The 14935-nt window shown below is 38.3% G+C and overlaps 1 protein-coding gene across 2 annotated transcripts in view; it reads right to left on the reverse strand.

Annotated features, from left to right (window-relative positions):
- Positions 1 to 8560: 8560 nt before the first annotated feature.
- The window catches only part of JAK2 (Janus kinase 2), an 87610-nt gene continuing 81235 nt past the window's right edge, over positions 8561 to 14935 (reverse strand). For both annotated transcript variants that reach the window (XM_058043821.1, XM_058043820.1), the window contains one exon: positions 8561 to 12774. In XM_058043821.1, the coding sequence (XP_057899804.1) occupies positions 12667 to 12774 (108 nt within the window). In that variant the 3' untranslated portion in view covers positions 8561 to 12666. The remainder of the gene's footprint in view (positions 12775 to 14935) is intronic.

Consider the following 14935-nt stretch of genomic DNA (forward strand, 5'->3'; position numbering starts at 1 on the left):
GGGTTTGTTTTTGCAACAGATTAGCTAAATGTCTATAGCCTGGCTTCCAGAAACTTCTCTTCACAGATAGTTTTGGGGTTGGGTTTTGATTAGGATTTCCTGTAAGATTACAGGAGGAGTTTGAGGGGAAGTACTCCTTATTTTTGAGCAGTTTCAAGAATTTTTGGAGATAAGATTACTTAGTAGTAAGGTGAGGAATAAGAGGTAAATAGAATCCCTACGAAAAGCCACAATATGAGAATTCCATGCGAGAAAAAAGTGAAAATTATCCTGTATGCATTTGTCTTGCTAGAAAACTGTCTCCCAAACTTTTGAAAAGGAATATTGGAGAAGGTGAATGGTTATAGCCAGTAAATGGTTATAGCAGACTTGACTGAAACAAAGATTAGTTAAAACCTTAAATTAGTGAGTTGAATGGAACAATCTGGAGTTTAACTTGCTGGGTTAGATGTAAGCCATTGGTAAAACTATAAACAGTGTAAGTAAAAATAGTGTTTGAGTGGAAGTGTTTCAGGCTGAGATGGGATTATAAATAGAAAAATCAGACTGATATAAACAGGCTTTTCTCAGAGGCATGAGTCAACCCAGAGAAAAGGTGTAATTTGTGTTTTCATTTGGTTTCTCTAATAGGCCTTGTCATAGTCTGTAACAACTTTACCAGGCAGGCCATAGCAAGGCAAAGGCACAGACAAAAGTCTGTGTTTTATAGTAAGAAAATATTTGTGTACATATTACAGTGTGCAAATGGTTTCCTTTCCCCTTTCCTTTCCTTTCCTTTCCTTTCCTTTCCTTTCCTTTCCTTTCCTTTCCTTTCCTTTCCTTTCCTTTCCTTTCCTTTCCTTTCCTTTCCTTTCCTTTCCTTTCCTTTCCTTTCCTTTCCTTTCCTTTCCTTTCCTTTCCTTTCCTTTCCTTTCCTTTCCTTTCCTTTCCTTTCCTTTCCTTTCCTTCCTTCCCTTCCCTTCCCTTCCCTTCCCTTCCCTTCCTTCCCTTCCCTTCCCTTCCTTCCCTTCCCTTCCCTTCCCTTCCCTTCCCTTCCCTTCCCTTCCTTCCTTCCCTTCCCTTCCCCTTCCCTTCCCTTCCCTTCCCTTCCCTTCCCTTCCCTTCCCTTCCCTCCCTCTCCCTCTCCCTCTCCCTCTCCCTCTCCCTCTCCCTCTCCCTCTCCCTCTCTCCCTCTCCCTCTCCCTCTCCCTCTCCCTCTCCCTCTCCCTCTCCCTCTCCCTCTCCCTCTCCCTCTCCCTCTCCCTCTCCCTCTCCCTCTCCCTCTCCCTTTCCTCTCCCATGACACTAGGCTGTATTTTCTAATGGTTTCTTTGCCATGTAGCCAAAGGTGAGAATTATGTGTCACTCAATTGAACAGGTCTTGAGGATGCCATCTGCCTGGTGCTTGTGTCACTTGGTGTCCAGAGGTACTTTTTTAAGAGGAGAAACAAGGCTTTTGTGTAAAATTAGGTGTCTGACTATTTGGGTGGGGAAAGCAAACACACTTTGAAGCAAACATAGTTTGGAGCAGACAGCTCAGAATGTAAAGTAATGACTGAGTTGGGTACTGATCCAGATAGCAGAACACAGAGACACTGCTGAAAGTGCCTCTGGGAGTGCTGCCATGTGTATCCAGCAGCATAAACATGAGGACCACAGTGTAAGGGATCACATTCTGCTTACCATCACAACTGTTCAGAAACATACACTTTTTAATGAGGAAAAAATTGAGGTTTTTTCCAACATTTCTTTCACACACAAATTAGATATTGAGGAAAACATTGTTTTAGCAACTTGCCACTTACAGAAATTCCCAAAGTCCTGTTGATTAAATCTTAGTATGCAGGAAGTGTCCAATTTCTGGATAATCTATTAAGATGTGTGAGCCAACTTCTGAACAGCTGTTTTTAGTTGATGAGCACAAAGAGGTATACCAGCACATTCCCATATTAGTGCTGCCATTTGTGTCTGCATGAGTGTATTCTGAATGATTTGGGGAATTTTTTTCACTTACGGGGGTAGTCAGAATCAGGTCTGACTATGACCTCCTAGAACAATGCCCAAAGACATGGGAATAATTCAGAGCAGTATGTAATAACAGGTTTCCCAGCTCTGTTCCCTGCTATTTCCTTGTTTTAAATCTGATGGAAAACTCTTAATGCAATTATGCAATGTGTTGATTGCCGTATAGCTAGAACCCAGTACCTCAAGTAGTGATGATATGTAAGAACAAAGATTGCTAAATGTGCTACAGAGAACTGTGTAGCAAGTCCCAGAGACTTGAAAGATACATCTCCCTCCTAACTCTAGTCCTGTTTGGCCAATTCTTTATTTTGTCGGTTGTTTAAACCATAGAGGAAAATGTCCAGATTCATAAGTTACTGAAGATGTGCTGTCCATTTTTTTTTTCTTTTTTAGCCTCCACTTGCAGGCAGGAAAAACACTGACATTTATTTTTGCCTTCTGGCAGTGCTGGAGACAGACCTAGAGTTAGCACTCTGAGTTTTAGGGAGACTTCCTGAGACTACAGTGTTTCCTACTCAGCTGGCAGTAGAGAAATGACTGTAGAAAATGACAACTCAATTCCTACTCAGCAAATGGAACATGGATAGATTTGTATCCCACCTTTTGCTCTGCAGTCACTCACCTGTATAAGCAATTAGCTCAAAGGGGGTTCTTTCCTAATTTTTGCCACACTGCCACCGCACATTGAATGAATTCTATTCACACAGCTTTCATGTATCTTGGGAACAAACACCTGGGAAACCTGGGCTCAAACCAATGAGCAAACTTAGTCTGACTGGGTGTGAGTGCAGAGAGTCAAGAGGGCACCCATCGGCTCTCTGGAGATGCCCACTATGGAGGGGCTTTGATCCCAGCTGTGGAAGTATCTGGCCACACCTGGTCAGTCTGGGAAATTCCTTAACACAATAATCTCTTAAAATTTATCTTTGACTCTAAATTTAACTATAAACTTAGATTACAGATAAACTAAATTAGTTGACCTGAATAGGTGGTTGGAGATCCCAAAGATCCCCATGACACAGTCCACTGCTATCAATGAAGAGGCCATCAGGAAGCTAGGCTCTTTACAGCAGTATGTGGGGAGAAGATGAGAGAAAATACTGATAAAGTGCAACATGGAGGCACAGGCTGGAGATGAAAAGAAGCCTTTAGCTCACAAGGGTAATTTTGGCAGCAGGGTCATGACCCAGAGAAGTTGCCCCCAGTTTTGAGGAATTTTCAGGCCTGTCAGGGTAATGCCTGAAGGAGCCTGGTCTGACCCTGCAGCTGAGCATACCATGGGCAGAGTGTGGGACAGGAGCCTCACCCAGCATGCATTCCTCTGAGATTTCTCCTTCAGGAATGCTGACCTGATACAAAACAGTAATTGATATAAAGACTTAGATGTGGAAGGAAGTATTTTCCTGGTGTGATCTTGAGGGAGCTAAACTGACACATCTTAGTTAATTATATACAAATATTTATTCATTGTATGATATTATTCATTACATACTAGCAGCTAACTAGCATTTATATATCTATACTTACACTATAATTAGTTTATTACATAGGAATAGGACAAGGACAAGGAAGAGGACAGGAAACAAAAAATGGCTTGATGTCTTAAATAATATTTAAAATCATGTCTTAATTGGCATGCTAGAGACTTGGTTGGATAGTGGACACAGGCATGTATGACCCCTTCAGAAAAGATCTTTAACACTAAAAGGGTATTTCCAGGATGGTTATTCTTAGACCAGAAGGGCTTTTGGAAACTGGAGTGACTAAACATTTCTCAGTAAAAAGGATATTGCTGTTATGCAGGGGACTATGGTAGGCTGCAAATAAAGTTGTTAATGGAGATGAGTCTTTCTCTGTGTGATCAAAGGACTTAACAGAAAAACGTCATACTACTGGGAAATTTAAATTACCATTTTGATGAGAAAGTGATACAAAAGGACACAAACTACATAGAAAATTCAGGAAAGGTCTTGAAGCACTCTGCAGAAGATGGAGAAAACAACTGGAAGAAAGTGTGCTACTTAAGAAAAGATCTAGCTGAGAATGTGGACATAGTGGGCACCATAAGAAAAGAATTTACCAACATAGAGTAGCTACAAGGATTAAAAGTATTTCCCTGATTTTAATTCATCACATTATTAGTCACTTACCAAGGATCTGTTGTTGATTAATGATCTGCCTCAGGCATGGCAGGATCTGTCAGTGTCAGGTAAGGAATCTGAAATCCCAAGAAGTGTCCCTACTCATGGGGACAGTCATCTGTTGCACAGTCCAGCTGCAGTTCGGGCAGAGCTGCAGCTGGGTCCATCCTGATGGTGGTACCTATTGAGTGAAGTAGTTGGCTGCTGGTGAACAGTAGAGGCTAGGCAGATGCCTTAATTTTAGCTATGGTGTCCTGTTCCCTGCGTTGGATTACATGCATTCTTAGGTTTGGAACACCATTTGAAATCTGGAATATTTTCCAGACCACCTTTATGCCCTTTTATGAGAGCCAGGGCTTGTTAAGCTAGGTGTTTGCCTCCCCCAGGCTTAGACTCCAAAACTGTTAATAGTTATCTGTGGGAATTCAAAGAGGATGAAGAGGTTTCCAGTGGTAGGAAAAAAATATAAACTGTGCAAGACTGGACAGAAAACTACAGATCAGAATTTAGTCTAATTCAAAGGGCAAGAGGAAATGTAGCAAACAATCAAGTGAAAAATATGAGTACTTATAAGATGATGAAGAGCCATCAACATGGATTAAAAAAATCAAATCAAATATTGTGATTAGATGTTACATTTCTTGCTATCAAAACTTACAGTATTCATAATTAAATCAGGGTAAGACAGAACAAACTTAATTACTAGAAAAGATTCATTCTGTCAGATCCTCTTTGAATCATGTTTCTGCTATTTAACAAAGGTGTGTTTTCAAGGCAGAGAGACAGATCATCTGAATTCACAGCATCTTCCCTTTGGTATACTATTATTTGACATTTCTATTAATTGCTTACATGGAGTGAGACAGTGAAGTTGCAGAAACTGGCAAACAGATGCAGAGGAATTTACAAACAGTATTGAGATGGAAGGGACTGGAATTACATTGGAAGGCTTCAATCTGGTCTTCAAAAATTAGGGAAATTACTTCCTATGTTTAGGAACAATCAAAATCTTTTGCTATCAAAACATTCTTTTAAACAGCAATGTCTTTGGCTGGCTTTGCTGGCACACAAATGAATAGAGAGAAAGGACCCTTATGGTAGTCCTTTTTTTTCTTGAAGACTGAAGTCAAGCTTAAGTTTAACCTTAAACGTTACTTGGGATCTTCTCAGAGGTACTTTCAGAGGTAAGAATCTGCTTATTTGTAAGCACCACACTCCCCATGCAAAAGCTGCTGTATGCAGACTAGATGTTAAGGCTGATTTACCTTTTTCATTTATAGATCAGTATCTTTGAGAAGAAGCCAGAGCTAAAAGTGACCTGATAGTTAGAAAAGTCCATTGATCTGAGCAGATGTAACTCAGGAAACACATCCAACATCCACATTTAATAGTTGCCTTTTTCAACTGCTCTTGATGTAATTGTTTAGCTTTTTGTCATTTTATTGTTCTTGTTAGTTAAACTCAATAACAGATTAATTATTGCTAAGAGAAGTTCTTGTTGGGGAGAAATTACTGCAATGTTAAATGCATTGCAATACCCTTAAGCTAGATACTCAGATAAATTTAACTATTTTAAATAATTGATTTGTTAACATTAAATTTCTTCATGAAGTCTTCTAAAAGTTATGTGAAATTTGTTCTATACAATGTAAAGACCAAAGCTAAAATGACTTGTCTAGGTTCAGTAGAAGAGGAGACAAGAGTACAGTGTCAAAGTGAAATCACTTATACAATTACATTTGTTGGACTCTTATTCTTTTTTTAAGAAGACAGTAATATGATTCAGCTGTATTACAGAGGAGATGAAACAAAATGATAATTTTCTTTCCCCATGCAACATTCTACCAGATATCAACCAGATAAAATTGATTGTATATATTTAAAATATTTGTACTGATCACATACTTTGAACTTAAACAGAATTTTTTTGCTACTCTTGTTTAGGTAGTCTGATTTATGGCAGTTCTTATACAACTCTGCAATAGTATGTTTTTTTCTCCTGACATGCTTATTCTAGCTTTTGGTTCTCTTCACATTTCCATTTCTTCGGAGAGTCTTTTCCAGGGTGGCAGGTACTTTTATTGAAGTCATCTGACAAAACTGCAATCTTACTATTGTCCCTTATTACAATGAAACAAATTGAGATGTGTGTAATCAGACTTATCTCCACAGGTACAGCAGTTCAAGACCGAAGATTGACTGGAAAATATAACTATTCTGTTCTGTCATTTTTTATGCAAGCAGAGCATGTTTGACATGTTCCTCTCTGTTCAATCATTCAATTTGAAGATCCTAAAACACAGACAATAGAAGAAAATGGTGTTTGGGGGACATCCAGTGTGTTGGACCCTGGCTACTATTTATTGGACGCTGCTCATTACTAGACAGTGCCCTCAGGGGGGAGGAGGAAAGCAGACCAGAAGGCACTGTGGCCACTCAAACTGCAGCTGAGTCAGGGCAGTAACCCCTGCTGGTAGCAGCTGCCCCTGTACAGAAGAAGAAATCCAAATCAGTATACTCTGTGAGATGAAGAGGAAGCAGAACCCTCACCACAACAGGAAGAGGCAGGGCCAGAGATAATTATGCAATCCCCACCCCTCGGTGAGCTACAAGACATAGGAAAAAATTTCAACCACCGCGAGGGGAGGCTGTGTTGGTCTGTTTCCTCCAAAGCTTTTTATTGTGTCACATGGTATGAAACCAGATGGTAGCAAAGCCAAGGAACTGAGATCCCAGTCACAGAATTTGGGCAATGACAAGGGGATTGGGAAGAGGACAGAAACTCTTAGCCTCCGGAGGTGATTTCTGTCAAATGGGAGGGAAAGGTGTTCTTTGAAGGAAGACTAGTACACAAAAGGGTGTTTGCTGCTGTGAACAAAAAAAAACATTTCACAAGATAGTGCCCAAAAGCAGTAAGGTGCAGAAAGCTCACACAGCTTTATGTCCCTTCCCTCCGCCAGTCTGAAAACAACTAAGAGCTGGAATAAAACAAACTTGGAAGATAGATCATCCATGTTGCGCTGCTCATTTCTTTTTTTTTTCTGGATTGCTGAGCTCAGCTGTGTTTGGCACTGTTCCCCAGGCTTAGCTTAGTCCCATGTGGCTAAGGGCAGCACCAGTGGGGCTTGGTTTGGCTCAGCTGGAGCTTTGGGCTCTGCATGGCTGCTTCTGCTCTGCCAGAGCCAGGGTATTCAGTCCACTGGGCCCAAAAGAACAGAGAAAGGACCAGGGTGACAGAGCAGGGCTGAGTGCACCAGGTGATCCTGACACCTTCTTGGCTAGGGAGAGCCTTCTTGCTGATCCTTGGCTTTTCCTGCTGATACCATATCCCCATTGATCTGTGTGTGGTTTGCAGTAAACCGTGTTGTCACACCCACACAGCACTGTGAACTCCATCCCCACTCCCTGTAACCAGGGCACTGTGAATGTGTGCTGCAGCCCAGCAGATCAAGCAGGTAAACCCCTGTGGTATGGTGGATGATGGTCAAAAGAAAAATACAGGGGGAGGCAGTCTGCAGATCACCCAAACCTGCCAAGGCAAGCACTATGTGGTTACAAATAGTGGCACAACCACCGGATGGCTGGAGAGGTGCCCTGTGCCTCCTGCCACCAGCTGGAACTCCACCTTGGCCCTTGAGAAACGTGTCCTGTTGGGACATGGCACCCCTGAGAGAAGTCAGCTGGACAGTGGGACTCATTTCAAAAACAACCTCATAGACATCTGGACCAGAGAGCACAGTACTGACTGGGTGCCCTGCCCAAACAAAACCTCCATATACTATGGAAAGGAGTAAAGTCCCTGTGCGCCATACGGGGAATGTGTTAGGGAAAACTGGACTAGTCCTGCCTCAAGCAAAGGCAACTCATCTGTGAGACTGGTTTTGCTCAAGGACACAGGTATAATGGTTGGTAACACCAAGGGACCAGTTGTGTATTTGATAAAAGCATTCAACTCGGTTCAAGGTAAATGATGGTAATTTTCATTAAAAGTGGTGGTAATTTTCCCATAAGTTAAGCAAAGTCAAATGGAAAGACTGTAAAGTAATGAAAATCAAGACATCAGAATTTCTAACAAAGAAATGTAAGGTGGTGTAAGGCGCTTCTGTCTTAGAGACTTGCATCGCTTTAAATACTGAGAACAAAAGGAAGTGTTTCTTCATCCCAAATTAATTTTCTCAGTAAAAATCTTCATTAAAAAAGAGATTAAAAGCCCTCAGTAGGTAACACCTTTACTTTGGTACATCTAAGTTTCTTCCAGTAGATAAATGCTTAATATGGCTATTCCACGAAGGTTGGAAAGTTGTATGTGCTGTATTCTACCTCATCAAATGGAACGGCTGCCTTCAGCAGTGATTTAAATACCATTAACAAATTTTAGTGTGCAAAAGAAAATGCTGGCAGGCATGTGTCATCCATTGTATTCCGTTTTTATTTTATTTTCACTATCCAAATGCAAAAGGAAACACACAGTTAAGTTTCAGGTATGGATACACAGTTTTCTAAAAATATCCCTTTCATGTTCTCTTGACTAAACCATGTGTTCAAATGTTTACATTTCAATCATAAGTGGCAGGTATCTTTTCCTCCCTGCTCCCTACCACCAAGGGACTTTTTCTACTTTAATATAAAGTACTGTAAACCTCTTATTCAAAAAGAAAAATTCAGAACAAAACTTCTTAGTCAAACATCTGTTCAGAATTGTTTTCTGCATGGCACAACATTATTAGTTTATTTTGGTATAGCAATGATTGAAATTTTTTCAGCCAGGTTAGGTGTCTGTGAATATTTCAGACTTAAGGCAGGCAATACACAGTTTAGAAATATATTACCACATATTTGTCACAATATGGCATTTTCAGTAGAAAAATCTATCAGTTTTTCATAATTCATTGTGCATTTCACATTTCAGAAAGCTTCTCCCATGCTGAACATCATCCTTCTTCCTTTAGTCTTGTTCTTCTATACCTCTGCTTGTGCTCTCAGAACTCTAAAACACCTAGAGGTGTTTGTGATCCTACATTCCTGAAAAGCTTGCTTTCTTTACACAAGAATTACATTTCTTCATACTTAATACAGTAACATCTTTTCCCATACATTTCAGGGCAGCTGGTCAACATCTTAACTAAATGCAACAATTAAAAATTTAATTTTGGGGAAAAAATATAATTCTTACATATACTTTCACAGTTGTATTCATCAGCACATTTAACAACAATTATCTCAGCTATGGAAGCTTTTAACCAGTACTAGGACTTGACAAGAACATGTGTTTCTTTTCCTGAAAATTCATTTCTCCTCTGGCTTACTACATGACTGTTGCAAGTTTGTGGAATACTGTGTGGAATATATTTAAAAACTAACTTTGAAACTTAACATATTTATACTGATAGACAACAAATCAATACTACACAACACAATACTTGATTGCAGAGATTCTATAAGATACATTGTGCACTTATTAAAAATTCTTTCACTTCCAATGTAAGTGCAAAGCAATAGTTAATATTTTAATTCTACACTGTAGTAGCAGTCATGTATACATAAACCAGCACTTTTTCTATCAACAAAATCAAACAGCATGTTGGGTAGCATAATGATTACACTAATGTATTACAAATGCAATGCCAACTGAAGACATTTTCTAAAACAGAGTACTTAGTCTATTAATACAAATGCCATGTAAAAATATGACATTATCAATGCTACTGTAGATCTGAGAGCTTTCAAAATAAAAAAATACAGTGTTTTTTGGTGGTGTTGTTGTTTTGTTGGGTTTTTTTAAAGGTTACACAATTGGCAGTAGCAAATTCAGCAAAATCACTACATTTACATCCTCAACAGCTTTTTGAGAAAGCCACCAGGTCTGCTCTGGGACCTAAATATTGACACTGCACATACATCTCTATAGACTATACATCTCCCAAGTCCTAAGCACTACTTGGTCCTATTCTCCCAGCTAAGAACATTAATCCTAAATGCTCAAGCCCTTGGCACAGGCCTCTGGTTGTTAAAAAAGACTGTCTCTGGCTAACAGCACACAGTTACACTGCAGTGTAAAGATACGGCTTTCTCTCAAAATGATATAGTACTAAAGTAAAAAAAAAAAAAAAAAAAAAAAACCAGAACAAAACCCAGATCAAAACAAAAACACTCCACAAGACACTTAAAAATAATCCTTGAATTCACCACTACATTTATGCAATCAAATAGACTATGTAAATAGTCAAACTGTAGTAGAACAAGAAAAAGACCTTTAATTCACTTGAAAAATTAGCAGACTGGAAGATTTCTTCATTGCATTACACAAACTTCCCTGAGATTTTTACATAAATTATGTTTAGTCTACTATGTATTTGAAACCAGTGAGCTACTGAGTGTCATACACTGCAAATGTTACATAATTCCTGCATATGTTATTCAGCTAAAATGCTGTCTTGATACTTTAAAGCTTTATCTCCTTTGTTACAAAAATACACATACACAGAACTGAGACTACAAATGCAAAGACATCGTTTGCACAAAATTTCAAATCCTCAAAGCAATGTATAGAAATTGAGAAAACATGTTAAGTTGAACATAGCACTTCAAAGTTCTTTGCAGCTTAAAAACTGACTGTGAAATTTTTTTGAAAAATCATCTATGCAAATGCTTGGTGGCAAGAACACTAACAGAAATAGTTTTAAATGCAATAGGCAGAGAGAAAGTTGATGCTGCTCTCCATATTTAGCACTCTCTTATACTATAAAATAGTAATTTTGAGGGAGTGACTGTGGGAGAGAAACATCACAGTGGTACAAAATACTGCTATACTGGCACTTTATTACACCGAGTAAGGATGTTTTCATTTTGTTTTGTTTTTTTTAGTTTTTTTTTAAAGCTGAGGTTCTTCAATTTCTGATAAGATGGATGTAGTTCACCACAAATATTAAGGAGGCTCCACAGTGAAAGTAACCTCTGTTTCACTAACTCACTGCCACAAATTTTAAAAACTAACACTTCATTTTAAATATAAATCTGGATGTCAGGTCAGTTTGCCAAGCTGTATATCCCCTTAACTGAACTTCTCTCAGCAGAAGTCCAAAAAGAACCAGCATTATACTTTGCAAACAATAATGCTTAAGTAAAAACAAATAAACAAACAAACAAGATTATTTGAACTAAAAATAAACAAACCCTGCAATTATACTGCTTTGACATATGAGATTATCCCCAAGTTTTTTGCCTCAAGGCAAAACCGAAGCATTCTCTTCTCCAAAATTTTTTTGTTGCTTATTTCAAAAGCTGAATTATACAGCATTCAGGTAGCTCTGATCTCCTTCCAGTTCTCAGTAACTGGAATCCTGTCCTTGCCCTATGGTGAGTGTGAGCAATTGCACTTGTAACTTCTTCCAAACAGTCTCATGTTGGGTATTTCCACAGAAATAAATACGCTTGGGCCACTTCAATATAGAACAGGCTTGATGTGGTTGTGACTGGCCATATCAGATACTGAGTTGTAAGTATTCTTTTTCTGTGCTGGAAGGAAGATATTTAGATGATCATCTTAACAGCAAAGTGAGGAATTGAGAAAGTGAGGGCCTTTTTTAGATTTTTAATCCTGCTTTGAAAGTTTCAATTCATTCACTTATGACTCCATGAAAATTACAAGGATGGAAAGAAAAAAAGAGCAGCATTTAAAAGCAGTATACTTAGCTTTTCCTTATTTACATTGAAGACGCTGCCTTGTGTAAAATGAATTCACTTCTATGTGTTATCACTGTATCTTCAGTACTATAAAGGCAATCTAATATTCATCAAGGGAGGAGTAAGAATAAAAGGATAACATCTTTGCTTTTTCATTTTTAAATTAAAATTTTTGCATGGATTAGTATGTTGTCTGTCTCTCCCAGTAAAGCGCAATTTGCTCCCTGTCCCTCAAAATACTTACAGCACATCACACAGCTACATCTCTTTGGATATACTGCTGGCTGATAACTGATTCAGACAGGCACAGCAAACCACTACTGTTTTGTTACACAGAGAAGCCAGTTCTGCATCAACAATGAAAAAATCATGAAACTGTATTAACAGACAAAAGTCTTTGTGCAACACACAAAACAGGGTGCCTAGTCACTATTTCTCAGTGTAAAAGTATTTCTAGAAGTCTTTTCTGGGCATCTCTACTTCAACAAAGAAATACATTGGTATTTTATCTGTTAGTTTTGTCACATTTTAAGTCACCTCTTTTTTGTACTGCCAAGTAAGGCAAATAATGGTGTTGCTGAATGACCATCTGCTTTTAAATTTAGAAAAATAATTTCTTTCCCTATTGAGAATTTCAACATGTTCTCATAGTAACAAATATATCCTGATAAAAAAGGCCTAGCAGGATTCTCAGTATGCAGATTGAAATAGGGTATTTGCCACACCGATTTTACTTGCAGCAAGGATAAGATGTGTGCACATGTACATATGTCAAATATACACAGCTGACCAAGTACATTTTGTTCTGCATTCCAACTCATCCTCTGAAGGAGTTTTTTCATCCACCCATGTTTTCCCTTATATGATCCACTCGCTGAGCAAGATCCCGAAAGGTGGGGCGCTGGGCAACATTATTGTTCCAGCATTCTTTCATGATAGCGTAAATCTGGAGAAGAAAAAAAAAGGTAGTAGGTAAACGGATACCATACACATTTACTTGAAACTGGACTAAAGAACATCCAGCTTAACTTTATGCTTCCAAACAACAGCTGCAGAAGAGTGTACCTGAACTCTTGCCCAGTGACAGCAAGAACCTAGGATAGATGGCTCTGCAAAAACTCTTATAATAAAAGACAATTTTTTAAAAGTTAGCATGAAAATTCATTCAGCTGCTTTTTGAAACTTTTACAAGACTTAAGTTACTTTGATAAGTTTTTATATTTTTTCTTGCTCTTTTTTTTGAGAAGCTCAAAAATGCTTTAACATAACAAGCACCAGTATGACCAGAAATCAGATTTACAAAAACAGTAATTCTAAATAAGACTTCCCCTAAGAAGTTACCATATATTTCTCCAGAATTTGTATACTAAATTCTTAATTATTCTTCATATATAATCAGAAATAAGCAAAAAAAAAAAAAAGGTTACTGTGCAAACTGAACCAACATTGAAAGATATTTCTGCTACAGTAGTTACATGGCAACAGTTTTCTTTTTGCCCAAAGATGTACCAGATACCTGGTCTCATACAACTTGCCAAGCTCTTCACCTGTACTCTTCTCATTCATTCAATCCAGATTGTTATTACTAATTTCTCATACTTTCAACAGTTTTCCACATATTGCTTAAGAACAGTCTGTACAGCTACCAGGAAAAAAATTAGAAACTGTTCCTTATCTTTCAGCAGATTTGAAACACCTGCATTGACCAAGCTGCTTTAGAACCAAGTCTCAAGCAGCTTGTAAGCTGCAAGATAAGCTGCTGTAAGCTACAGGTATCTGGAAGATTCATTATCTGTGATGACTGGCCTTCCAGGATCAAAAGGGGATGAATACGGCTTCTGACAAAGACATTTCCATCTTGCTTTGATAGCTAGAGAAATGTCAGACACTGAAACCTTTGCGTTAGTTAAAATACAGTTTCAGTAAAACAGATTTATTATCTTATACATATGACATTCAGGTTATCTACAAAAAGCCAAACCTTTCCAATTCAACAGTTGCTGTACTGGTACATAAAATGCAAGAAAGGTTCTTCAAAGACTTCTCTTTCTATTCTCTATATATTTTTTCCTCCCCAATGGCTTCCTGCCTCACTTGTACCATTCTTTTTCTCCTCTATTAGATCACTTGACCCTGATGTTTTCTCTTTCACCAGTTTTAACTGTAGTATTTCTTGACGTATTGCCAAGTGTGCTTGACTTTAAAGGGATGCAGCAATTAATCTGAGCTGGCAATTACACATGTAAAAAACAACAACCCATAACTATTTTCCTTCCATTTTTTCACTACTGACTCACCTACACAGCCCAATACCAGGTTAGTTTGACCGAACCAGGCTTTGTGCACCCTGCTCTGAAGAATAGAATACTAGAAGACTTAGGAGCGGTATGAAAGTATTTTTAAAAGCATCTGGTTTATAAATAAAACCAGAAGAACACTGAATTAATTTATGTGCTCTGAAGACAGCTCTACAGCTGTACTTTAGTATCTACAAAGAACATGAATACAAACCTGAAGACTCTGAACATAGAAAATCTGATTCATATACTTAACTGTGCCTACTGTCTGCAAGTTGAAAATGCTTGATGGTGAATAATATGCATTATAAACATGAGCCTTCCACACTTGAGAAGGGAACAGTAACAGAAAGGCAGTAATCAAGATAAGAAGCTCTTTACATCCTGGAATTAAATGTGAAAAACTTCAGGTGGATATTAAGATTTTTTTGCTGAATATTACATATTAAAAAAAAAAATCCAAAGTTCACAGTTTTGAATGAATCTCTACATGGGACTTGCACAGAGCAAGTTATATATACACTAATCTTGTTGCCTTCATACATGTATCTTTTTGAAATAGAAGTGTGAGTGCCCAAGTATAGCAGTAAGTTACAGCAGTCCCACTTCATATATTCAGCAAGACTACAGTCTTGCTCCTGAGGGAGTACAAGCTAAAGAATCAAAAAAAAAAAAAGATTATACTCATCATGAAACTGATAAAATTACAGCACAGCCATTCCACTTGAATAAGTACTTTAGTGGTCCAAGCAGAACAAAATGGAAGTTTTGCACTTGCAGGTACTCATGCTAACTGAGCACCCTTCACAC

Source organism: Melospiza georgiana, chromosome Z (assembly GCF_028018845.1).
Source record: "Melospiza georgiana isolate bMelGeo1 chromosome Z, bMelGeo1.pri, whole genome shotgun sequence".
NCBI lineage: Eukaryota > Metazoa > Chordata > Aves > Passeriformes > Passerellidae > Melospiza > Melospiza georgiana.